This window comes from Camelina sativa, chromosome 8 (genome assembly GCF_030686135.1).
Source record: "Camelina sativa cultivar CO46 ecotype springtype chromosome 8, ASM3068613v1".
Lineage (NCBI taxonomy): Eukaryota > Viridiplantae > Streptophyta > Magnoliopsida > Brassicales > Brassicaceae > Camelina > Camelina sativa.
The window spans coordinates 18005671-18032023 of record NC_141887.1 but is presented as its reverse complement, the minus strand read 5'-3'; the positions used below and the strand labels follow the sequence as shown (position 1 = coordinate 18032023).

At 36.2% G+C, this 26353-nt stretch overlaps 4 protein-coding genes across 5 annotated transcripts; 2 read left to right on the top strand and 2 right to left on the bottom strand.

The window, feature by feature from the left end:
* The first annotated feature begins 12698 nt into the window (after positions 1-12698).
* LOC104707222 (uncharacterized) lies at positions 12699-15210 on the top strand. Its single transcript, XM_010423528.3, has 5 exons — positions 12699-13158; positions 13291-13563; positions 14432-14689; positions 14765-14878; positions 14973-15210. Exons 1-5 carry the CDS (start codon positions 12733-12735, stop codon positions 15093-15095), a joined length of 1194 nt encoding a protein of 397 aa, XP_010421830.2. The 5' UTR covers positions 12699-12732; the 3' UTR covers positions 15096-15210.
* A 1234-nt stretch (positions 15211-16444) lies between these two features.
* LOC104709555 (zinc finger BED domain-containing protein RICESLEEPER 2-like) lies at positions 16445-17428 on the bottom strand. The gene has a single exon (XM_019228753.2). The coding sequence runs from the start codon at positions 17426-17428 to the stop codon at positions 16445-16447; it is 984 nt and encodes a 327-aa protein (XP_019084298.2).
* Positions 17429-19667: 2239 nt separating this feature from the next.
* Positions 19668-23531, top strand: LOC104707221 (28 kDa ribonucleoprotein, chloroplastic). Of its 2 annotated transcripts, none has more exons than XM_010423526.3 (5): positions 19668-21146; positions 21244-21342; positions 22117-22407; positions 22838-23003; positions 23113-23531. In XM_010423526.3, exons 1-4 carry the CDS (start codon positions 20790-20792, stop codon positions 22997-22999), a joined length of 909 nt encoding a protein of 302 aa, XP_010421828.1. In that variant the 5' UTR covers positions 19668-20789; the 3' UTR covers positions 23000-23003; positions 23113-23531. The 2 variants fall into 2 exon arrangements, with proteins under 2 accessions (XP_010421828.1, XP_010421829.1); XM_010423527.3 differs by having other exon boundaries at positions 23101-23531.
* A 1752-nt stretch (positions 23532-25283) lies between these two features.
* Positions 25284-26160, bottom strand: AGP10 (arabinogalactan protein 10). The gene has a single exon (XM_010423525.3). The coding sequence runs from the start codon at positions 25874-25876 to the stop codon at positions 25463-25465; it is 414 nt and encodes a 137-aa protein (XP_010421827.1). The 5' UTR covers positions 25877-26160; the 3' UTR covers positions 25284-25462.
* Between the last annotated feature and the right edge of the window lie 193 nt (positions 26161-26353).

Sequence of the window (26353 nt, the reverse complement as noted above, 5' to 3'; positions counted from 1 at the left end):
AAGAGCATTTAGAAATTGCATACGCTCTCATATGCTTTCTTCCTCTATGCTCTCATTTCAAGTATTTGTCAAGCATTTACCTCTAAAATATTAATATATATTAAAATAATTTTATATAATTAATTTTTTTTTAAAAAGTGTCAAAAAATTATGATTTCATAAAATATTAATTTATTTGTTATAAGATAATATTTATATGTAACTTATTAATGTTATTATTTAAACTAATATAATAATTTATTCAATACATTAAAAATATTAAAATTAAAATAGAAATGTAGATATAACGTTTATAATATATATTATTATTTTATTTTAGTATGATGATCTATATTATATTAATTTAAAAAATATTGAATTTTTTGTCAACAGCTTAAATAGATTAGCTCAAAATAGCCAATTAAAACTGTTGAAACTAAAAATGTAAATATAGATATAACGTTTTATAAAAACAATTATAATATACATTAATTATTTCTTAATTAATGTCTTATATATTATAGATATAGATTTTTAAAAATTATTAAATTACAAATATATATATAGAGTTATTTACGAGATAAGCATTTTGCATGGGTATTCTCCAATTAGGATTTTCTTACCGTGCTTATAGATATAGGCTTTTTCAGATGTGAAAAGGCGTATTTACCCTTCTCAAGACCTTTCTCGCTTCTCTGTCACTCTTTTCTCAGTTTCTACGATGGCCGATGGTGATAACGGATCTCGATTCTCTCTCGTCACTATGCCTTCGGAAAGAAGTTCCTCACTACGACTTATGGATTTGTGATTTCGATTCCAAAATGAACATCATGACTACGACCTCCATCACTCACTGCAAAGCTCTGAAGGTAATCCTGAAATTCCCAAGGCCTGTGAAAAGTTCTATTTTCATTTCTTAGCGATTTTTTTGATGGAATAAAAGAAGGATTTTAAGCATCTGTTTTGGGCATGTGTTAATTGACTAAGATTTACTTATCTTCTCCGATTGAATTGACAAATTTTGTTTCACCTTCTCTGACTTATTTCTAGATTCATGAATTGGTTATAATTATGAAGCTCTATCATGTGAATTGCTTCAACATCTTCAAGTTTTCTTTGTTTAATTTTTCCTTAGATTCATCGTTTACTAGTCTTCTTAGGGTTTAGTTTCTATTTGAAACGACCCGACCCGTTTTTTTATAAATAATAAATAATAATAATAATAATAATAATAATAATAATAATAATAATAATAATAATAATAATAATAATAATAATAATAATAATAATAATAATAATAATAATAATAATAATAATAATAATAATAATAATAATAATAATAATAATAATAATAATAATAATAATAATAATAATAATAATAATAATAATAATAATAATAATAATAATAATAATAATAATAATAATAATAATAATCTACAACTAGTGGTCTCATACCCACTAGCCACCTAACCACAAACACATTCAACAGCGGATAACAATACCAATAATCCAATAACCAAATAATATCCAATAATAAATAACCATTATTCAAAACATAACCATTCCAATAGTCAAACAACAGGAAACATAGAACCAGCAACCTAGCAATGTTCTAATGACCCAACTCTAGCAACCTAGCAATGCCAGACAACAACCAAGCGAGTCCCTAGAATATCCTCCTCTTCATTGCATGGATTCCACGATCACACTTTGCCTTTACCTGCACCACAAACACATATTGAGACGCATGAGTATTTGATAAACACTCAGTGAGGCAATCCTCCCATCTATTGGGCTATACACACAAGAAACTGTGATACCAATTTCCAAACAATCAATACAAACAAACATACAAACCAGGAAAGCAAACATCATCTCGTTGGAAGGGAGGTGTCGACCGACACCAGCCAAGTGTCGATCGACACTAGCTCTTGGTGTCGACCGACACTACCCCACAATGTCGATCGATGTCGCTTCACTGGTGTCGATCGACACTACCTCTGCAACCGCGATCTGCACGAAGCTTCCCAAACTCTTCCAAATCGCCCAATACTCAAAACTCAAACCATATACGTCCGTAGGGACCTGTAGCAATCAATCCCAGCAAGAAAAACACACAAAACAGCAACAAACAAGCAAGAACAAGGAATCACAGACTTAGATCAGCCATGGTCATGCTCTCACCTCTTTGCAGGAAGATTCAGACCAATAGCAATGAATCCAACCCTCCTAGCAACCTTCTAGCTCCTCCTTAGCCTCAAATCTCTCAAGAACAGCCAAGAATCTCACCAATCTCCTCCCAAAAGCTCAAGAACACTATTTCTCTCATTTTCCTCTCAAAAACGATAAACGACGAACAAGACAATTCCCAAAACCCTTCCTCTCGACAATTGACTTACATAACTCGGTTTACTGGTTTTCCCTAAACCAAACTGGTCCAAATAAATAATTAAATCAATCTGGTCGAACCAGAAAAACATTGGTGTCGACCGACACCACCCTTGGTATCGATCGACACCCACCCCCAAAACGCAGAGTTTTGGTTCACGGGTGTTACATTATTGCAAAGTGTAACATCCGCGAACAGAAATCCCGGTTTAGGGGATGCATCGACCGATGCACAAGGTTGGTTCTCGCGAACAAGTTTAAGCTAAACGTTGCGTTTTGCGGTTAGGGAAATCCTGTAACTGCTTATTAATGCAGGAACTCGTGTGTTGGCCGAGGTTTGGCCGTTTCTATAGAAAAAGAAAGAGAGAAAGAGTTTTGTGAGTGTTCTTGGGAGTTCTTGGAGATCTGAGGTTGTTCCTATAGAGATCTGTAGCAGGGATCGTTGTGGGAGCGTCCTAGGAGCGTGTTTCTTCTTGTTTGTGGTTCAGAATCTTCTTGGGCAAAGGTAAGTGCATGACCATGACTTATTTAAGCTGGAGATTTCTCTGATCTGATTGTTTTATGTGTTTTATTGGCTTGTTAGTACGCTGTTGAGTCGCTAGAGGCTTTGGGAAGCTTTTATGGCTTTGGTTTGTGTGTTTTGATGGCTTAGGGACGGAGATCCGGCGAGAAGCTTCGGGGAAAAATGATGCTCGGCATGTGCGTCAGTCGATGCACCTCGTGCGTCGGTCGATGCAATGCGAGGACGGCACAGATTGACCTAGGAGCATCGGTCGATGCCATGTGGAGGCGTCGATCGATGCAATTAGGGATTTCGTGCAATTTCGAGCATGCATCGGTCGATGCAGTGTGCGTGTCGCTCGATGCGAGTGAACCTTGCATCGGTTGATGCAAGCTTGTGTCGGTCGATGCAACCCTAGTTAGTGTCGGTTGATGCATGGGTTGGCCTCGGTCGATGCAGAGTCCTGGTTTGTTGTGGTTTGGTTATTGATTGTTGGTTGATAGTTAGAGATGTCTCTATTGCTTGTGTGTATAGCCCAGTAGATGGGAGGATTGCCTTATTGAATGTTTATTAAATACTCATGCATCTTTGTGGTGCAGGTAAAGGCAAATTGTGATCGTGGAATCAAGACAATGAAGAGGAGGATGTTCTAGTGATTCAGTTGGTTGTTGTTTGGCCTTGCTAGGTTGCTGGAGTTGAATCATTAGAATGTGGTTTAGGTTACTGGTTCTATGGTTCATGTTGTTTGGATTATTGGATATTGTGATGTTATTATTGGTTATCTATTGGTTTAGTGGTATTGTTGGCTATTTTCGCTGTTGGTTGTTTGTGGTTAGGTGGCTAGTGGGTATAGGACCACTAGTTTAGATTATTATTTATTATTTATTATTAAAAAAGCGGGTCAGGTCGTGAGAGTTCATGTTTGTTTGTGAGAGTCAATGTTTGTTTGTGAGAGTCAGTAGGTTGATAGTTTTCTGGATATATAAAGTGACCCACCATGTTGTTAAGGCGTGGATATATTGGCCTACATAGATAAAGTTTTGCTATGTTACTTAGTTTATACATATATATTATTTCTAATTTCTATATTGTAGATACGCTTAGTTTCTAGATACAGTTTTGTTATGTTGTTCAGCTTTCGATCTTGTATATATAACTTCCTATGTTATCCCTCAGTAGTTACAGTTTTTCTCTTTCTATCTATCTCTTTCTTTGTGGTTTATTCAGTATGTTCGTTTTATATGATTAGTTTGGGTTCCCTTGATTCTATTTATTCTTAGGGTATAAAATAGTGTTGGATGGTAAGTGTCTGTTATGTTATATGTTTCATGTTTGGGTTCCTTTAGTCCCATTTTTTCTTACTGTATAGTGATGTTGTTAAGTGTTTGTATTAAAACTGTATCTCCTTTTAACTTTCAAGTTGCTCAACCATATTATTTTGCTTCTTTTATAGGATTCTGGGACATTCACTACTGCTCAAGCTCTAAAGGCCATTGCATATGTCGCCAAGTTTAGACATGTTAATATGGTGCAATGAATCTTCAAAATCTTCTTACAAGAAGTATAAATATTATTTTAATAAATTTTACACTTCTGATTACTATGTTTTCGAAGTGAACGCTTCTTGAAATAAACAAATTGGTTATCGGTAGTTTGGTTGTATCTTGACTGAAAGATTAATAACATAAGTGGATTTCATTCATAGAGCATGCATCGGTTGCACCAAAATTCTCACCCATTATACAAGGGCACAACCGTCATTTTATAATACAAAAAGGCCTAAAACTGAAAACACGAATAAAAAATACCTAATTTCTAAATTTTCGTGGCAGAAAGATCTAATTAGACAATTGCCCCATATATATATAATGTTTATTAAATGTGTGAAATATATTATATATTATACAGAAGTGAGTGATTGTTATTTTTTTGAATTAAACACATCTAAATTATATATATTTAGTTAATATAATAAATTTAATATTTTATAATTTTATCAATCAACTAAATGTGTTATTTTAATCAGAGAGGTAATGCACCTCAATGCTTATGCTACATAAATTTTTTGTTTTTCTTTGAAAATTTCTTTCATTTGATTTCGGATTCCCTTTATTCTATCAATCAAAATTTTTATTTTGTTTTCGTTAAGTGAAGAATTTGCTAGTGCTCTACTATCTACTGTTCCATTTAGGCCTGCGATAAATATCCTACCCAAATATACCGACTCGTACTGAACCGTAATTTTCGGTTTCAGGTTGGTTTTGGTTAGAAGAGTCAAACCGATCAAAAGCTTTGTAAAATTGATCGGTTGCTCGAGGTTTTTCGGTTCGGTAGGGGTAACCTATAAAATTAGATTTCTATATTCATGAAATCTATATCTCCCAAAGATCATTTAGACTTAATTTAATTTAACCATAAACACTTTCTTAAAGAAGAAGAAATACTAATCTTGATTATGCTTCATGATGGATCCAAGTCTTCAAATTCATACTCTTCTCTCTTTCTATGTTTCTTTTGTTGTTCTTTTGTTACGACATCATTAATATGATGTTCGTTCATTATTTATATGTGACCAAACATCACTAGTGAACCAACATAACCATCCACGTAACAGTCACTTACGTGAACAGCCACTTAATGACATATGTATAACAATCTTTCATGTAATTAATATAATATTGCAGATTAATTACATGTTATCATATATCGAATAACATAGAAAGATATTAACTATATATATTGGTAAGGAAGGAGGGTTATCAATACACCCAATTCTAATCATTAACCGAAACCAATCCATCACGGTGTTGTCTTATATATTAGAATTCATAAACATTAATATGAACTTGAACTTTATAATTAAACCGAAAGACACATAGGCCACACAGAATATAAAATATTCTTATATTCTCCCACTTGGCCATTGTATCAACTTAATGGTTTACTAACTTTAATGCGCACTTTAATATCAAGCTCTCTTAACCTTTAATGACTTAAATAAAATCAAACTGATCGAATTATGGTGGTCACACGTCATTGAACGACATGCTCCCATCCATGTATCACAAATCAATTTTAATTTTATACTATTCTTTTATATTGAGAAAAACCTTAATTCTCAAAACAGTTATGTTATCTATAAACCATAAATGTGTACACATACTTTAATGATAACATGTCTAATAAAAACAGAAACATAACTTTAAGTGAATTCATACATAATAAGCATCCTATAATCAAAACAGCAAGGTCTTATCTATGACACCCATACGCTCTACATGGCCAATGAACACATTGGGTGGTAATCCCTTAGTTAGCGGATCTGCAACCATCATATCCGTCCTTATATGCTCAAAAGACACTCTACGTTTCTGCACTTCTTCTTTGACCGACAAGTACTTTATCTCCATGTGTTTAGCACCTTTCGAGTACTTGTCATTCTTTGAAAAGAAGACAGCTGCAGAATTATCACAGTAAATTCTCAGCGGCTTCTCTATGTTGTCGACAATCTGAAGCCCTGAGATAAAGTTCCGCAGCCACAATGAATGAATTATGGCCTCAAAGCATGCCACAAATTTGGCATCCATAGTGGAAGAAACAATGACAGACTGCTTTCCACTTCTCCACGATATTGCTCCTCCAGCTAACAAGAACAAATATCCAACATGAACTCTTTGGTGTCTTGCAAGTACCTGAGAACCTTCTTTGCAGCCTTCCAGTGGTCCATTCCGGGATTACTTTGATATCGACCCAACATACCAACAGCAAAACTGATATTTGGTCGAGTACATGTCTGAACATAGTTCAAACTCCAACCACTGATGCATAAGGAATTCTTTCCATTTCTTTACGTTCCAATTCATTTCCTGGACATTGCATTTTACTGAACTTGTCCCCTTTCTGAATTGGAATTTTACCAGCAGAGCATTCACTCATTCTATATCTCTCTAAGACCTTATTGATATATCCTTTCTGAGACAAACTTAGCAATCCTTGTGATCTATCTCGAATTATTTCTATTCCGATCACATAAGATGCCTCACCCATATCTTTCATTTCAAAGTTCTTAGATAGATATTTCTTTATATCATGTAGCATACCCATGTCATTCGCAGCAAGCACAATATTATCAACATATAAGACTAAAATTACAAACTTGCTCCCACTGATCTTTATGTAGATGCATCAGTCAACGATAACCTCTACAAACCCATATGACGTAATGGTATCATTAAAATTCAAATACCATTGTCTGGAAGCTTGTTTAAGTCCATATATTGACTTTTTCAGCTTACACACCAGATGTTCATTTCCTGTGGCCACAAACCCTTCAGGTTGATCAATGTATACTTCTTCCTGAAGCTCTCCATTCAAAAAGGCGGTTTTCACATCCATTTGGTGAAGCTCCAGATCATAATGAGCCACCAAAGTCAAAATAATTCTACGAGAATTTTTCTTTGAAACTGGAGAGAAGGTCTCTTTATAGTCAATGCCATCTTTTTGGGTGAAACCTTTGGCAACAAGGCAAGCCTTGTATCTTTCGTTGGTTCGAGTCGCGTTTAGTCTTAAAGACCCATTTAGAACCAACGATTTTGAAACCGTTTGGCAACTCTACTAAGTCCCAAACATTATTATCACCCATAGATTTTATTTCTTCTTTCGCGGCAATAGACCATTTTTCAGAATTTCCACTTTCCATGGCTTTTCGGAATGTGTTCGGGTCTTCGACAATGCTTAAGTCACATTCACTTTCAACGGCATAAACCACATAGTCATCTGAAATGGCAGACCTTCGGTACCTTCCATATCGTCTTAATGGTTCTTGTGGTACACCATTTTCATCATGAACACCGACAGGTTCATTAATTGTCCCTTTATCTGTTGGGATTGGTACATCATCATGTTGTTCTATTGTCTCATTTGACTGTACTGAAACAATAGGAACAACAACCTTAGGTGTGACAATAGGTGAGGAAACTTCAACCTGAACTTCTTGAATGTCCACCTTTCTTGGTTCACCACTCCCACTAGTTTGACCATTTTCAATGAACCTAGCATTTCCCGTTTCAACTATTCTTGTACTATGCTTAGGATAGTAAAATACATACCCCTTTGATTTTTCCGGATAGCCAATAAAAAAGCCTCTGATAGTCCTCGAATCAAGTTTCTTTTCATGTGGATTATATGGCTTTACTTCTGCTGGACATCCTCAAACACGTAAATGTCTTAAGCTAGGTTTCCTTCCCGTCCACAGTTTAAAAGAAGTCTTTGGAACTGCCTTACTAGGAACCCGGTTTAAGACATATGTTGCAGTCTTTAATGCATATGTCCACAATGAAAGGGGTAAAGAACTATTACTTATCATACTCTAACCATTTGCATTAAAGTACGATTCCGCCTCTCAGCTACACCATTCTGCTGAGGAGTACCAGGCATCGTATACTGTGCACAAATGCCTCTACTCTCAAGTAGCTTCGCAAAAGGACCAGGACATTGTCCATTTTCGGTGAATTTTCCATAAAACTCACCACCTCTATCAGACCTCACTACTTTTACTTTTCTATCTAAATGCCTTTCCACCTCATTAATGAATATCTCTAGGATATTCATGGACTGAGATTTTTCATGCAGCAGATAAGTATAATCATAATGTGAGTAATCATCAATGAAGGTGATAAAGTATTTTTCACCGCTCCAAGATGGAGCATCAAACGGACCACATATATCAGTGTGAATTAACTCAAGAACTTGAGTACTTCTTGTGGTTGGTTTCTTTGTAATGTGTTTAGTCTGCTTTCCTTTCATGCAGTCTACACACACATCTAGATCACTAAAATCCAAGTGAGGAAGAATTTCATTCTTTACCAATCTCATAATTCTTTCCTTGGAAATGTGACCTAGTCTTTGATGCCACAAGAAAGCTGAACTTTCATTAGATGCACTACGCTTAATGCCTTGACTTTCAATATTAAACAAAGATTCAGAAAACTTTATATCAAGATTGAAACGATAAAGTGAATCAAACAAAGTACCACTTCCATTAAGGTAATCATTTTCGGTACAGTGAGAAAACACCGTGTCCAATCTTAAAAACAAAACCTAAATTATCCAACCTACTAACAGAAACAAGATTTCTAGCACACTCAGGTACATAGAGACACCCTTCAAGATCTACATGACATCCAGTGTCCAAGATCAAATTATAAGTCCCAATGCCTTCAATTTGTGCCTTCATTCTGTTTCCCATGAACAAGAATTGTTCAGGTCCTCTTATGGGTTGAATCGAACTGAATCCCTGTTTAATATGAGACACATGAGTAGTAGCACCAGTATCTAACCACCAAGTATTTTTAGGCCCTTCGCCAAGGTTCAATTCAGAGCAAACATAAATATGTTGCGTACCTTTCTTTTCGAACCATGCCTTTCTTTTCGGACAGTCTTTCTTGAAGTGTCCCATTTTCTTGCAAAAGAAACACTTTCTTTCCTTCTGGATTTGACTTTCAGGGCCTTTCATGAAAGCTTTATCCTTCATCTTGTCCTTCCTACTTGGTTTTCTTTTATTGCTGCTGCTAGCATTTCCATAGCCCACAAGATTGACAACATGATCCTTCATTTTCTTAATTCTCCCTTCCTCTTGAACCAACATAGCCTTTAACTCCTTAAAGTCCCATTTATCTTTAATGGTGTTGTAATTCACCTGGAACTGGCTAAACTCAAAAGGTAGAGAGTTCATAATGAATTGGACCAAGAAATTCTCATGAACTTCCATTCCCAAGGTTGACAACCTTGCTGCCAAGTTAGACATATGGGTCACATGATCATGAATTGGCTGAGACCAGTCAAACTTTTTCGTAGTAAGCTCATTCATGAGACTTCCTACAATCGACTTGTCAGCCAAATCAGATTGTGAACACTCCTTAATTTTCTCTATAAATTCCTTTGCTTTCTCTGTCTTAGGCATAGATGGCTTAACACTTTCTGCCATCGGCATTCTCATGAGGTTCAGACTCAGTCTGTTAGATCGCTCCCAAATCTCATAACGAGATTTTTCAGTTTCGGAGCTATCTCCTGTAATGGCTGCTGGTTCCTCATCCGTTAGTATTGCAGAGTCCAAAGCCATAATACCCAATGCAAACCGGATTTGTTCAGACCATTCACCGTAATTTAGCCCATTGAACTTTACGGCAGAGTTAGCAGATGCGTACAAGTTTGAAGAAGCTGTAAACATGTAAACATGCTTACCTATTAGTGCTTTGACACTTTTATACAGACTTTTAATGTCTAACTTAAATTTAATGCATGAATTTAAGTAACCTTTGGGCAGTATTTAAACACAAGCCCTTTTAATGATGCTAAATTTATAATTTTATAATTAATAAAATAAATTTGTTACTTTTGGGTATACATATTATTGACTATATTGAAAATGATTAATTCTTTTCATATTATTAACTATATTCAATGATCTCCAAGAATATAGATAACAAAATAATTGATCAATCAAAACTTTTATGTCATTTTTAGCATCTCTTTAATCATGATCAATTAATAAATCTTTTAAATTTTAATATCTATATGTAATATAACAAGGTCACTTTGATGACTAACAAGTTATACAGAATATAAACATTAAATATTTTTTAATTATTTAATGAGTATAAATTATTTTATATTGTGTTAATATTACATAACACAAATTACCCGATTATAAACCTAAACTTATAAAATTGCAGCGGAAGCAATTATTCACTACACGAATTCATATGTAGTAATTTTCAACACGACGAAACCCAGAATCATGGACACGCATTTCATCAACGTGAACGTGAATTTAAATAAACTCACAAGTGCCATGAACTTGATCCAGGAAATACGTATATGCAAAAAATCAATTATCTAATGATATGAACCTTAAACAATGATTCACTATTGAAACACAATCTAACCGCCAATGGATAATCAATAATTGAATCCATTTACGTGTTTGAGAACACCACTGAACATCATTTCTATATTTCCATTTACGTGCATTTTTACTCTTATTAATTGTGATATCGTTACACATTAAATATGCGTTGATAATACACATAACCAATGATTTACGATGATAAGCACCGGTCAGAGCCGTGCCTATGTGTATTAAAATGAAACATTCGCCTCCGGCCTTATATTATTTTTGTAAGAAACCTAAAAGCAGTCATATGCATATTTTTATTTTAAAAAGTAAGAGAGTTAACCAGGATTACAAAATGGTAGCTGAACTAAAAATATGGAAAATAAATTAGGATGACTATTAATCCCTTCACCTCTTCTTAATTGGAATATACGTAACTTAAGTTTTACATTTTCCTTCCTTCTATTTTTATTATATAAAAACTAATAAAAACAAATGCATAATCAATTGGTAAGTAATAAGTATACAATTCACTATAAATGGTTTCATCTAATATTATTATTTTTTTCATAATAATAACCAAAATATTATTTAAAATTTACATATGATGCACCGATTGTTATTATAGATTAGAATCAGTTTGAAATTCTATATTTGTAATACTTTCGTATTTATTTGTAAGATAATAGAATTAGTTTTTTTGAAGACATATTTTTAGTACCGCCTCCGGCCTCTATATCTCTAGGCACGGCTCTGGCACCAGTTCATGAAGATGTCGTTATCAATTCTATTCATACCCAGAATAATGAATACGTAAACACTCGATCAAACAAATACAATACGTTTGATTAACGGTGAATTAAACAAATCTAGTTTGCTCTGATACCAAATATAAATTTAGATTTCTATATTCATGAAATCTATATCTCCCAAAAATCATCTAGACATAATTAATTTAACCATAAACATTTTCTTTGAGAAGAAGAAACACTAACCTTGATCCATTGCTTGATTATGGTTGATGATAGATCCAAGTCTTCAAATTGATTTTCTCCTCCCTTTGACCTTTCTCTCTTATGATTCCTTTAATGGACAAGGAATCCACACTCTTCTCTCTTTCTATGTTTCTTTTGTTGTTCTTTTGTTACGACATCGTTAATATGATGTTCGTTCATTATTTATATGACCAAACATCACTAGTGAACCAACATAACCATCCACGTAACAGTCACTTACGTGAACAGCCACTTAATGACATATGTATAACAACCTTTCATGTAATTAATATAATATTGCAGATTAATTACATGTTATCATATATCGAATAATATAGAAAGATATTAACTATAAATATTGGTAAGGAAAGAGGGTTATCAATACACCCAATTCTAATCATTAACGGAAACCAATCCATCACGGTGTCGTTTAGAATTCATAAACGTTAATATGAACTTGAAATTTATAATTAAACCGAAAGACAGATAGACCACACAGAATATAAAATATTCTTACATAACAGAGATCTTCATCTTCCTCCTCTTCTTTCGCCGGATCTGGTGAGACTCTGTGTTTGTATGGCTGTCGTCAATGTTTTTAGCTGATTTTAGTGTTTGTCAAAGGGTTGAAGATTACTTAAAAGTTTAAAACACTGTTTCATTAGAAGCATAACGTTTTATTTTTTTTCTTAATTCTTTTACTGGGCCTGGCCCAAACCTCTTTTGTTTTTTTCTTTTTTTTTCTTCGGCAGCCTAAAAAAATCAAAAACCGAATTAACCGAAACTCGATCCGATCGGAACCGAAATTTACTTCGGTTATCTTCGGAACAATTTTCAAATATCCAAATACCCGATTACCCGAACCGACTCGAAAACTCGAACTCGCAGGCCTGGGTTCCATTCAAGCCGTTTAGGAGCCAAAATCTCTTAACGCAATAAAAGCGTTGCCACGTAGTCTCTCCCACTCAATCGAGATGCAATTAACTTTTGTAACGGCTACAAAACTCTCTCACTTGTCTTCTCTTTTTTTGAATTCTCTCCATCTCCTTTACAAATTCCTCTTTCTTCTTCCTCCCCATTCAAAAACCCTAGAAACCATCTGCTCTCTTCTTGATTCAATTCTTGTTTTTTTTTTTCCGAAATTAACCATGCGGAGCGGCGAGAGGATCGATTCAGACGAAGCAGAGACGAGGGCGAGAACGGGAACGAATCATCTCTCGAAAGAAGTCGATGACTTTATCAAAGACACAATAGATCACTCCTTGGGTCTTCCGATCTCTATGGAAGCTCTTCAAAAGAAGATTTATACAACTGAAGAAACCCATCGCCGTCTTCGCGAACAGTACCTTTCTCTTGTTTCAAGATTAAAGGAGAAAGATCATGTCATCGATCGCGTTAGGGTCAGTAATAAATAATTTTCGTTTCTGGGTTTTCATAGATTTGGTTGTTTAAAGATGTGATTGATTGATTAGATCTGAATCTTGTGTTTTTTTTTTTTTTGGGGGGGGGGGGGGGGGGGTCCAATTCAATAGTCTGAAGCGAGTATGAATGCGCAAGCGTTGAAGAAGTTTGTTGATGAGAATCAGAAACTGGCAAGTGAGTGTGGGAATTTGTTGAGTCAGTGTAAGAGATTGGAGAAGGAGTGTTTGCTTTACCATAAAGATCGTGATGCCTTGATGGAGTTTGGGAATGAGTCTGATGAGAGTGCTAGAGAAGCAGAAGCTAAGGTTCGTGAATTGGGGGAGGAAATTGGAAGATTGTCTGAGGAAATTCAGATTTGTAAGCGTCGAATCGGAGATGGTGAAGTAAGATAACCTTAAATTCTCTTTAAATTGCAATGCCCTTTAGTAAATTAGTAGCCTTTTTGCACTTGGGGGGATCTATCATTTTGGTTTTCTCTGATAAGTTGACACTGCAGTTTCTCTAAGTGTAGATGAAGTTTGTTGCCTGATTGACTTGTTAGTCTATCCATATTATGTTGCTTCGCAGAAAGTCTTCGAATTTGTAGATATTGTTGTCACTTTGGGATTCAATCATTTGGTTTTCTGTGTTAAGTTGACAATGCTATTTCTCTAAGTGGTCATGAAGCTTGTATTCTCATTGATTCATAAGTCCATCTATGTTATGTTGCTTTGCAGAAAGTTTTTAAAATTGTAGATATGATCTGATTGATGCACTTGAAAGAGACACTATGCTAGTCCATGTCAAGTTTCTTGCTTTGATTGATATACAGCATATAATTTGTTCGTCCATATTGTGTTTCACCCTATCGTTCTTTGGATGCTTCTCATTTGGATATCAAATGGGTTTCTCATATATCCACTGTTACTTGTCGTTTTTAATAGCTTCAGGTGGATAAAGGCAGTTGATAAGTCGTTTTTGATGTTTGAGAGATTGCTTGTTACTTCCAAGATTTATATTTCTGGATCCTTCATCCTTGAGGTGTCAACATTAGTCAGAGGATGTATCTATTAGTTGCTACTTGTTTAATGTTGGATAAGTGTCAGCATTGTCGGAAGGTGTATCTATTAGTTGCTACTTGTCTAATGTTGGATTATTAGTGTCAGCATTGTCGGAAGATGTATCTATTAGTTGCTACTTTTCATCATTTCAGCTGGAAATATAGTTTCTTTGCGTTCTGACAGAAGTCTGTATTTTCCTTTCTCTCAAAAGGTTGACAACTGTACTACACCGTCAGAAGAAGACTTGCTTGATTCGGTTTTGGGATCACTCATAAGCAAAGACGAAACTATGATGGGGCGTCTCTTCTTGGAGGCAAATGTCCACGACCAATCGTGCCAAACTTTGTTGAGCAAGTGGGATCACTTAAAGCCTTCAACGCAAAAGTTTCTTGCTTTAGTTTCAAGGGCAAAGAAATTTGAAAAGGAAAAAGAATGCATCATCTTAAATCTCGCTAAAGCCGAGCAAGAGGTAACTATAACAAACGATAACACTCTCTTATTCTTGTTCTGAAATCATTCCACTTAACCCACAAACTTTTAACAGGTGGAACTTGTGAGCACACTAAACCGAAAGCTGGATAAAGAAAATCGTAAGTTGTTAAGGCAACAAAGCCCTCTTTGTTCCGCAGACAGGAACAGAGACAGCGCATCTGCAAAGGTAAAGAGCAACACAAGAAGAAAAAAGTTAGCAGCTATATAGACAGACTTTCCTCTTTGATTGTAACTTAAAAAAGAGTTTCTTATGTTTACAGTCAAACAAGAGAAAGAGTCCGAAGATGATGACCAGCCCGGTGGAAAAAAAGCTTGAGTTTAGCAGTCCAGAAGTCAGCAGAAAGCCTCTATCACCTGTGTGGAATAATTCAAACAAGTGCTAGATATTTTGACTATGAATCAAAACATTCTCTGTATTATTCATATCTGTGAAAAACAGATTCGGATTATATTGTCACTAACAAAAACATGTATTGCTATAAAAATTTGACCACAAAATCATGTTTCCAAATGCCTATAAGCTAGTGACAAGAGCTCACCTCTAGGATGAGTTTTTAGGCGTTCCGGTACCCGAACCTGATTGGGTACCCGAACTCGATTGTATACCCGAATCCGATCGGGTTCGGATCTTTGGATTTTCGGATTTTCGGATATATGAAAATAGAATCCGATCGGGTATTTTATATAATCGGGTCGGGTTCGGATAAAACCCGAACGGGTTCGGATAAAATTCGGATACACCCGAAGTCCGAACTGAATTTCGGATATCCGATGGATTTTGAGTATTTTTATCCGAAATTGATAAAAATACCCGAAATCCTTATTAAAAACCAGAACCCATACCAAAATATCCGAAGAAGCATATAACTTAAATATCAAAAAACATAAAGATTGAAACACAGAATTGGAAGTCTTAAAGAGTAAATAGTTTAGAGATTCAAAGAGAATGCAAGTCTAAATTCTGATGTTTAAAAGAGAGAAACAAGTAGATAAAGTTTAAAAGAGAGAAACAAGTAGATAACGTTTAAAAGAGAGAAACAAGTAGATTAGACAAGTAAAGCAGTCTTCTAATCCTCTTCTTCTTCTGCCATGTAACATGCTCAAGAGTCTTCTTCTTCACATTCAAACTCTGAAAATAAACAAACCAACATTACAAACTGTAACTTGTAAGTAAGTACTTAACATGGCATAGAGAGATAAGAAAGTAACCTCTTTGAAGCTCATCTTCAAACTCAACTTCTGCAAGAATTTGAGCATTTGTAAACACCTTTTCTTCAAACTTTATGTCTTGTTTTAACCATTGTTCAGTACATATCAGAACCTCCACCATGTAGTGTGTAAGACAACTTCTGTAGGGATCAATTATCCTTCCACTAGTGCTAAAAGCACTTTCAGAAGCAACAGATGACACTTGCATTGCAAATAAATCTTTAGCCATCTGAGATAAAACAGGGTACCTTGCACTATTGACCTTCCACCAAGAGAGTACATCATACTCAACTCCCATCATGAAATCTGGATTCTCAACTTCTTCTCTCAAATACGTATCTAGTTCATTAGTATCTCTAACTCCAATAGTTCTGAGCAATGTATCATACTTCTGCTCCATCGGGTTGTATCCATCAAAATCATCATCGACCGAGTCAAATACGTCTTGATGTCTCTCTCGATTACTCTTAGATGAGCAGTGAGACTGAGTTTGTTCCGCCGATGCTGTTGCGGCAGCATATCTTTAACTATACTCTTTATACATATCACGCATTATAGCCTTAACTGAATCTTTCATTGCCTTAGCTACTACAGTCTCTACCCCATACAACTCCTCAAAACACAAATTTGCAAACTGCATCTTCTTTCTCGGATCCATAACACTAATAATAATCAACATCCTGTTAATGTTCTTCAACCCACCCCAATACTTATCAAATTTCTGAAACATCTTCTCAGCATTTAACTTCACTTCGCTATCCCCACTAGCACAAAGTAACTGAAGCTTCACATCAATGTTAACTATCTCGCCATAACACTGATGTGCATTCATAGTAGTAGAGGCGGATACTATCAATGTAGCCTTATTGAAAACATTAAAAAACTTAACTAACCTCTCAATTTTACGCCAATCTTGACTCAAAGGAGATCCAATCCTTTTTACGCCATCAACATACTCTAAGAAGTGATCATTGTAAAGCTTATCCTCAAACTCCATTTTATCAAATGCTGCTTTAAACTTAATTGCCCTTGTCAGCATCAAATACGTAGAATTCCACCTTGTGCAAACATCTAGTAGCATACTACCCTTTGAGAACCTACCATTTTCAACTCTTCGCTGAAACGCCTTTCTTCTATTTGGTCCTGACCTGACATATGAGATACCATTACGGACTGCAACCACACTAGCATCGATTTCAGTCAATCCATCCTTCACTATCAAGTTTATAATATGACCAGCGCACCTAAGATGCATGAAATCTCCAGCCATAACCAGAGAATCATTTGATATCTCAGAGAAGCTTGATTGAAACTGACTCAGAGCATTGCTATTAGCAGTTGCATTGTCAACAGTGACACTGAACACCTTCTCTATCCCCCATTCAGCAAGACATTCTAGAAGTGTGTTTGCAATCGTCGTACCTTTGTGATCTACCACATTCTTAAATCCAATGATTAGCTTCTTCAATCGCCATTGTTTGTCAATGTAGTGTGCTGTGATAACCATGTAACTTGAACCTATAAGAAAAAAAATAACAATAAGTATAGGTTATTAAGAATAAAAAGCTAAGATCAGAATTTTAGTTTTTAAAAAAGTACTTGTTACCGAAGAAACCCAAATATCAGTGCTGAGTGAGACTCTTTGCTTATTAGCCAAAAATCATTGCCTAAGAGTAGCCTTCCTCTCCACATACATTTTCACAATGTCTCTTGTTGCTGTCCTTCTTGAATGCGGTTTATAGAGGTTAACCTAAATGAATTACATATAAGAAAAGACTGACTAAAGCCGTAACAAATAGATAAGATTGATTACATCAAGTGTATAAGAAACATGTATTAAATCATTCACATAATCAAAAACAAAGTGACTGACCTTATCGCAAAATTTTTTTAATGCCACTCCTTCTACAAAAGACAATGGCAACTCTCCTATCACCAACATTTGATTAAGTGCTTCTCTGAAAACATGCTCAGGGACTTTTGCATACTGGATATTTCCTTCCTTATTAATCACCTGTTGTCCTCCTATGTCATCTTGAACTTCTTTCCATGCCTTGTAGGCCTTACATATTTTGAGATGATTCCACAAGTTCTTCGTCCCTGATTTTGTTGCACAACCTAATTCCTTTCCACAATAGTTACACTTACACCTGTTACGGCTGCCTGCTAATCTTGTGAAATGGGTCCATACACCAGACCTTGGTGTTAGTGTCCTTGGTGTCTTGTTTCGCTCAGCAGTAGTGCCACCACCAGATCCACTTCCCTGAGTTTGTTTCCTTTTTCCTCATGCTCTCGGTGTCATCATTTCTTCTTCATCGTTCAAATCATCATCGATATAATCTTCATTCACTGGTGATGACGAACCCATCTGCATATCATATAAACACAGATAGCAAAGTCACTAAGTCAGTGATAGTAGATAGTTTCCCATATAACAATCAAATTAAGACAAGTATAATCAAAATAAACCTCATACTCAAGTAGATAATTTCGGATTCTACAATTTTGGATTCTAAACATTAAACAAGATGAAACATATAACATCAAAGCAGTATCAGATTCTAAAATCGAAGATAATCTTATTATTATCACTAACAATATTGTTGCAAAACCTTGTGTTTCTCTCTACACATATAGAAATTGCAAAGAAGACTTAAGAGAAAGTCGATTTAGTTACAGTTTCAGTTGCAGAAGGCGATAAAAAAACCAAAGGACGATGAGTTTGAAATCAAAAACAAACCTGTGATTTCCGTCGTGAAGTCGCAGAAGGAGGGGATGAGGCTAAAGGATTTAGGGTTTCCAGCTTGTACAAATGAGATTAATATCTGGTTTTATTGGATAAAAGCAAAAGGTAGCTTCGATTTTGAAGCTGGGTAGTCGAACAAGCTATAACAAGTTTGAAATCGATAAAAACAAAGAAAATAAAAGGGGGTAGGGATTAGGGGGTTAATGGGTTTCTATTATCTTCGGATATCTTCGGGGTTTGGTTCGGATATCGGGTATTACCCGAACCCGATCGGGTATCCGATCTTATGAAAAATCAAATCTGATCGGGTATTTTACCCTATCCGAACCCGAACCGAATTCCTCACTTCGGGTCACTTTTGGGTTCGGATTTTGGATTCGGTTAATATGCCTAGGGCTAAAGACAAATATTAATAGGTTCCTAGTGAACCACATAATCCCAACATGAAAATAAGGACACAAACATAGAGTACAACAACATAATCTAATACTAAAAATATAGAAAGGCATATAAGTCACATATATAGGGTGAACCACAAAGCCGATAGTCCACATTAGATGGCGAAAGGCTGTCCAAGAACGAATCACCGGTAGCAAAACGACAAATTGCCACAATGGAATACAAAGATTCCGACGGGTTTTTAAAAACCTAACTCGCACTAATGACGAATCATTAGCTCCTTGGAAAAGGAGACAGCATGTAGGATGGAAATGAATTCCCAAAAGTCGAGTGCCCGAGAAGGGGTCCAAAGTACAGCCACCTTGCCGCACCATGTTGAAAGATCTATACCAAGTGGATAGTGAAGAGTGGAGATCAAGACGTAACAGTGTAGTCAAGGGAGTGCAGATGATCAAAGAAAGCCAACAATAACAACCATAACTTGAGCAAAATCTCTCCAAGGAGGAAGTTTTCATAAAATGAACCTCATTGAATTTTACTTGGCCTAATAATAAAAAACACAGGTTCATAATGCAAAAGTTGGTCCAAGATGATATTTTTTAGGCATGTTAGGCCCAATAATAAAAAAAAATTAAAACTCTGGCCCAATAACCAGGTAGGTAGAATCTGGTCCATTAGGGTTTTGATACTTTCTGGACCCAAGTTCTTGGTTTTGCACCAGAGGTCGCGGCGGTTAGCCGGAGAGGAGAAACAGAGCGACGGTAGATCTTTACATGCTCTTGAAGTCGATTTCACCTGCACTTTGGAGGGGACTCTTCTGAGGACTACCGAATTTGAAGGATGTAGAAGAACAACCGACCTAAATGGTGGGAGCAAGGGCACAAAGGCCGAGCCACAAGAGGTTCTCGACGACGGTGAGATGCATCGTCGGAAAAAGATAGCAAGCGACATGGGAAGATCTACCTTTTGAGAAAGCACCAAAATCGGCGATGTAAAACGAGAGGGTTGAAGCCAGAGAGAAACTCGGAGGACGACAAGCAAGCCAGCATCGTCGCTGTTAGGCCTGACGCAACTTACGGCGGAAAGAACTCCGCTAGGCAGAGATCTCGAGATAACCGAGAGCAACGAAAGCTCCATCATTCGAGATTTCTTGGAGGCGCAAGAGTCAAAGATAATTCTCGGCGTTGGAAAACCATTACACCGGAAGGATAGCGTGACTTCGAGAAGGGTCATCTCGCTGGCAAGAACATCACCAAAAGATTTGTTTTACTCCACCAACATATCCATGAGTTTCACATCTGAAGGAAGAAGATCTGAATATGGGGAGAGCATCAGAGCCATCGGAAGAGGCAGGTGAATGGCCGACGGTGGTATGCAAAAGTATAACTCTTCGGGAAACTCCCGAGAAAATCTAGATCTGATGGATCTGAGGAGATAAACGAGAGTAAACTCGAAATTAACAGAGGGAAGAAGGATGGAAAGATGCATAAGAGAACTAAGAGGAGGATGAGCAACCCGACGCCGGCGAGCAACAGCTCAACCGGCGTCGGAAAGTAAAACTACGCTTGAAGCCTCGACAATGGTGCCCAAGTGTGAAATTAACTAAACGGTGTCATATTGACTTTTTTTAATACGACGTCGTTACTTGATTCTTAACACAAAATAAAATGTAATTGCGTAGCTTTTCCGATTTCGTATCCAAAACTCTCTCACTCACTCAGCCATGGCTCTTCTTCGTCTTCCTTGCATTTCCCTCCAAATTCTAGGTCACAAATCAAACCAGAAGAACCCTAATTCCAAGGTTTCGCTTAGCAATTACTCTTTCGCTTGGTCTTCTTCTTCTTCGCTATGTTGCTCAGTTCAAGCAAAATCGAGAAACCTTACTTCGTACTTCTCCGCTACTACTCAAGAGCCCATCCTCGAATCTGCGGCTACTGTCTCTTCTTCTTCTTCTTCTTCTGTGGAAGTCGAAGACGAGATTTCGAAAACGAGATTGATTGCTCAGAACGTTCCATGGGCAGCTACACCTGAAGATATAAGGTCGTTGTTCGAGAAGTACGGCAGTGTCGTCGACATTGAGGTGTTTTTTTTTTTATTATTTCGTCTTTTGTAAAAATTTGAAATTGAATCTTTCGTTGTTTTGGTTAACGAATGGGTGTTTTTGTTTTGATATGTAGATGTCTATGCATAAGAAGGAAAGGAATAGAGGTTTGGTATTCATTGAAATGGGTTCCCCTGAAGAAGCTGCTACAGCTCTCAAATCTCTCGAATCCTATGTAAGAACTTCGCAATCGTGGCTTACTCCATAGTTAAAATTGGCACAGAATCATTCAGATTTGGTTGTGTTTTTTTCTCATTTTATCTTGCTTTATGAGTAGTAGAAGTTGTACATTGTTGCTTATTAGGCTATTTCATGTTGCAGTTATCTCAATTTGATTTATATTTTTGTGTAAGAACATCGCAATTGCTTCCTCCATCTCTATAAATTGGCAAGGAATCATTGAGATAATTCTCTCAGTGTGTTGTGTTTTGTCTCATTTGATCTGACTTTATGATTGGTAAAAGTTGTATATTGTTCTTGTTAGGCTCTTTCATGTTGCAGTTATCCCAATTTGGTTGATTTTTGTGTGTAAGAACATTGCAATTTCTTCCTCCATCTCTGAATTAGCACAGGATCATTGAGATATTTCTCTCAACTTGCTGTGTTTGTCTCATTTTATGTGACTTTACATTAGCAGAAGTTGTAGATTATGTTATTAGGCTCTTTCGTGTTGTAGTATCCAGTGAAATTGATAAGATTTTGCTGACCAAAATTTGATAGAGCAGGATTTACGTGTACTTCATCTGATTGATTTTGCTTGCTCCCTGCTCTCATTTGGTTGTGTTAGTCTCATCTTATATGCTATTAGGCTCTTTCACCATGTTGCAGTATCCCGAGATAGATTTTTTTGTCCGCAATTATTGCCGACTCCATCTGATTTTATGTGTTGTTTCTTTGGTTCTTGCTCTTTCTTTGATCTTCATTTTTCATTGAACTGTGTATTGTTTAGGAATATGAGGGTCGTCGTTTAAAGGTAGACTATGCAAAGGCCAAAAAGAAGAAGACATATGCGCCGCGGGAGAAGCCTTCGGCAGTGCCTACATTCAATTTGTTTGTTGCAAACTTGGCATTTGAAGCAAGGGCTAAGCATCTTAAGGAGTTCTTTGATGCAGACACTGGCAACGTTGTGTCCACTGAAGTTATATTCCATGAAAATCCAAGGAGGTCGAGTGGTTACGGGTTTGTCTCTTTCAAAACCAAGAAACAGGCCGAGGCAGCGATTATAGAGTTCCAAGGAAAGGTAATCCAAGCTATTCTACATGATAATAACAATAATCTGATCATAATTAAATAGCATTCTAGACTTATCAGTTACGTCAGTTCAATATTGAACAAACTTGAAGCTCAATATTAGTGTCTAATATAGTTAAATGGAGTTCAAAGTACAAGAGAGTATGTGTTTGGGTTTTGTGTTGCTGATACCATAAATGGACCCTAAACCAAATTTTCTAGGTTGAGACTCTTTATGGATCAATGAGACAAATATAGAAATGGGTTTTTTCGAGCCGTTATTGTAGTCAGACACTTTAAAGAATATGGATCTTAGTCCCAAAGTTGTTAGAACAGAAGAGTTAATGGCATGTTGCTCGTAAACAGCATTCGAATGGGTTTATTGGCACATGGTTGAATTAGTTGGTAAAATTGAATGGCTGTGATATTGACATACGCAGGATTTTATGGGAAGACCAATCCGATTAGCACGTAGCAAACAGTTTGTTAAGCTGCAAGCAAAAGAAGGGTTGCAGCCACCGGAGGAGGAGGAGGAGGAGGAACCATCATCTGAGTCTGAGACAGTGACCGCAGAGGACGAAACTCCAGCTGCAGAGAACTGAGGAGGTAGTAAAAGCTTCAATTGCTTTCATATCCTGTCTCTGTTATATCATCATCATCAACTCTTAGCTCTGAATTGATCGGTCAGGTAATATATACATAGTCTGTGTTGCAGGATTGTTGCTGGAAGGTATTGGAATTGTAGAAGAAGCTTTTCGAGCTTTTAGGTTTTCTTCTTCATAGTTTTTGACCAGCAAGAGGAGTGGTTACATACGAGTACCAAACCTTTAGTAACTGGTGGAGAAGTAAGAAGTACAAAACCGATTTTGTTAGAACTGAAAACTAGTAGAGACCGAGTATACCAAAACGTCAGTTTCAGACCAGATCAAAATCTTAAGAAACAAACCCCATGTGGGTTTGAGAAACTTGCTTAGTTAAGTCAAACACAATGCTTTATTTTGTTGGTCATCTATCTAGTCTTCGATTGCTTTTTCGCGTTTGTTATATGTTTAGTGTGTAATGTGTATTCTTCTTTTTATATATGAAACCTTAAATCTTAAGAATCTTATAAAAGGTATAATAGTAATTTGCAAACTCAAATACTAAAACAAATATAAAAATTTGTACTACTAGAGTACTAGTTCCAAAAAGCTTCTTGTACTATCTATTTCTTTCATTCTTTTTTAAATTATGTGGGTATGTTCTAAAGTTTATCAATTTTTAAGAAAAGAATAAAAGAGACATTGGTATATGAAAAAGGACAAATTGTTGTAACTTTTCATTTTGGTTTGAGTTGGAATATTTTGAGGAGGTAATGAATCATCAAATGCGAATCGAATTCCACAGCTATTGAATGCAAGCAAATGCACTCCAGCCTCTTTTTTTCCTTTTAAAAGGAATAATTTCGTCCAACTTTCTTTTTTTTCTTTTTCCTCCTCTTGAGCCAAAAAAACGAGTTTTTTCTTTTTCTTTTCCTATTTCTGTTAACTAAAAAACAATGGAATCTTCCGTCTACATTTCATATTTTTAAGTTAACTTATAATATGAGTAAAAATATTTCGTTACGACACCTTTAACCTAAAATGGTGATATAATATACGTAGAAGCCCCCACATGGCTGAAATTTTGATGCTGAAATTTATGATCCGTGTTTATATTTGGAAGCTAAGAACATTAGTGAAGTTTGTTGTAGCCAATTGTCAATGCTGGTTAGATGGGTCAATGGCTTTAGCTCATCTTTCAGAAAAGGCCGTACCGGAAGAACGTCAAGATAGTATGTTCCTTGCGAAAGAAGATTGCGACTTCGCGTGCGCGAGCTTTTTAGCTCGTCCTACACGCCCTTCCCAACGCGGGGTTTTGGACGGTTTCACATCTCCGGGGCAAGTAGGGTGTAGTGGTCACTCTAAAGCCTTGATTAGGACTGAGCTACTACTCTAAAAAGATAGTGGTCTTGTTTGACCCTAAAATCTTTATGACCGAGTGTTCTTCTTTTCAGAAGTCACTCCCTATCCTCCGGATTCCTCTAATCCTTTATCTTCGGCATTATCTTAGCCTAGTTAGTTGTTGTATTTTAGTCCGGGTTCTAAAAGTTGTTCTACGAACACCTTCTCGCGACTTGTCTTCTTTTCGTATTTTCCCAAGAAGAGAGTTGCTCGATCATGACTTAATATAATGGGTTTTGGCGGAAAGAAAAAAAAAAAAGAAAAAGCCCCACATAGCTGAGCCAATTAAGAAGAATCCTGAAGAAAAAGCTTTACCTTTATATGAATGTATTCTTACAGCTGTTTCCACGTGACAACACCTACTCTTTACCTTTCTGACCAAACCCAATGACTTTTTTAATCCAATATTTCAATTTTAAACGCAATTACTCTCGTTAAGATTACAGACTTTTCAATCATGTAATTTCAAAAATTATCCAATCTCATTTATATCATTAAACGTAATAAAGGTGTTAAAAAAAAAAAAAAAGGAAGAAAGAATCAGACAGAGACCAAACAGCTGTTCTTTTGCCACTACCAATAAAACGACAAATTCACCGTTCTTGGACACGTCGACACGTGTCTTTTACACACGCACACGTTGCTGACCTCATCCGTCATCATCACTAATCACCTTCTGTTTTTATAATTAGTAGTGTTCATCATCACTAATCACTTCTTTAAGTCATAACCAATTTCGAATTCTCAAAAGGCATCACTAAATAACTAATTCAAATCCAAACGCAATAAAAAATCAAACTGGTTTAGGACTCTTCTTAATATACGTACGTATCATAATTAGTGATGATAATAACAAATGATATATACAAAAGTATATAACACGAAGTGTTTAACTGGAGATATATACGACACAAATGATAATATTTTAAAACGACTAATGAAAAACACAAATCGAGTATCTAATATCGTCCAACGGTAAACTCAATTCTTAATACATAAACCAAAAACTAAACACGAACAAAAAAAATCATTAATAGAAATTAAGAAAAGAAAAACTATCTCAGGTTTTCTAAAATAACCAAATTACACCAACAAAGAAGCGACGAATACAACAAATCCGACTAAAGAACCGGCGGACACAGCAACGGTGGCGGCGTTGTTGTTATCGACGGGAGTGGATCCGGATGGACCAGCGTTTGGAGCTCCATCAGGAGTGAGAGATGTAAGAGGAGCGGGTGGTGAAGCAGAGGTGGCTAGTGGTGAACCAGCCGGAGGTGAAGTCGGAGCTTCCGTGGGAGTGGCGGTTGGTGGAGGAGTTGTGGTGATTGGTGAAGGAGTTGGTGCTGATGCGGCGGTTCTTGGAGCTTGAGCAGGTGGTGGTGGAGTTGATGATGGAAGAGGAGATCTTGTTGGTGCTGGTCCTGGAGCTTGAGCTATAGCTGAAGAAGCTATGAGAGCGAGGATGAGAAAAACGACGACGGGTCTTGATGATGCCATGGTTTTGTAAGTTTGAGACAAGTTTTAGAGAAACGAAGGATCTGTTTCGAGCAGAGAGAGAGAGGAGACGAAGAGGGGTTTATATAAAGAGAGCAGAGAAGCGATGGGTTCGTCGATATAACAAGAAGACGTGTCAATGATAATTGTTAATTTGTAAATAAGTCCTTAGGGTTTCTACTGACTATAATTTGAGGCCGGTTTGTATTTTTTCTTATTACATGAGATCCAATCAAAGTTTTTGGACTTTTCGAAATGAAGACAAAGTCAAAATTGGTTTCATATTTAAAACATGTGTTTGGAATGTTTTGAATTTTGAGACGATACAAATGTAGTTTAGCTAGAGGAAAGGAGACAAGAACTCTACAACTCTATTTAAATGATTGATCAAATGTAATAAAAAATAATAAAAATTGATCAAAGTGTCTATGATCCTTATTTGATAATCTATTGAAGGATTAACTCTCTGTTTTGTTGTGA

Excerpts from the sequence above, each read along its gene's own strand:
- LOC104707221 (XM_010423526.3), top strand. The coding sequence starts at position 20,790 with ATGGCTCTTCTTCGTCTTCCTTGCATTTCCCTCCAAATTCTAGGTCAC. Across the intron at positions 21,147-21,243 it reads GCAGTGTCGTCGACATTGAG|ATGTCTATGCATAAGAAGGA; the intron begins GTGTTTTTTTTT and ends TTTGATATGTAG. Across the intron at positions 21,343-22,116 it reads TCAAATCTCTCGAATCCTAT|GAATATGAGGGTCGTCGTTT; the intron begins GTAAGAACTTCG and ends TGTATTGTTTAG.
- AGP10 (XM_010423525.3), bottom strand. The coding sequence starts at position 25,876 with ATGGCATCATCAAGACCCGTCGTCGTTTTTCTCATCCTCGCTCTCATA.
- LOC104707222 (XM_010423528.3), top strand. The coding sequence starts at position 12,733 with ATGCAATTAACTTTTGTAACGGCTACAAAACTCTCTCACTTGTCTTCT. Across the intron at positions 13,159-13,290 it reads ATGTCATCGATCGCGTTAGG|TCTGAAGCGAGTATGAATGC; the intron begins GTCAGTAATAAA and ends CCAATTCAATAG. Across the intron at positions 13,564-14,431 it reads GTCGAATCGGAGATGGTGAA|GTTGACAACTGTACTACACC; the intron begins GTAAGATAACCT and ends TTCTCTCAAAAG.
- LOC104709555 (XM_019228753.2), bottom strand. The coding sequence starts at position 17,428 with ATGGTTATCACAGCACACTACATTGACAAACAATGGCGATTGAAGAAG.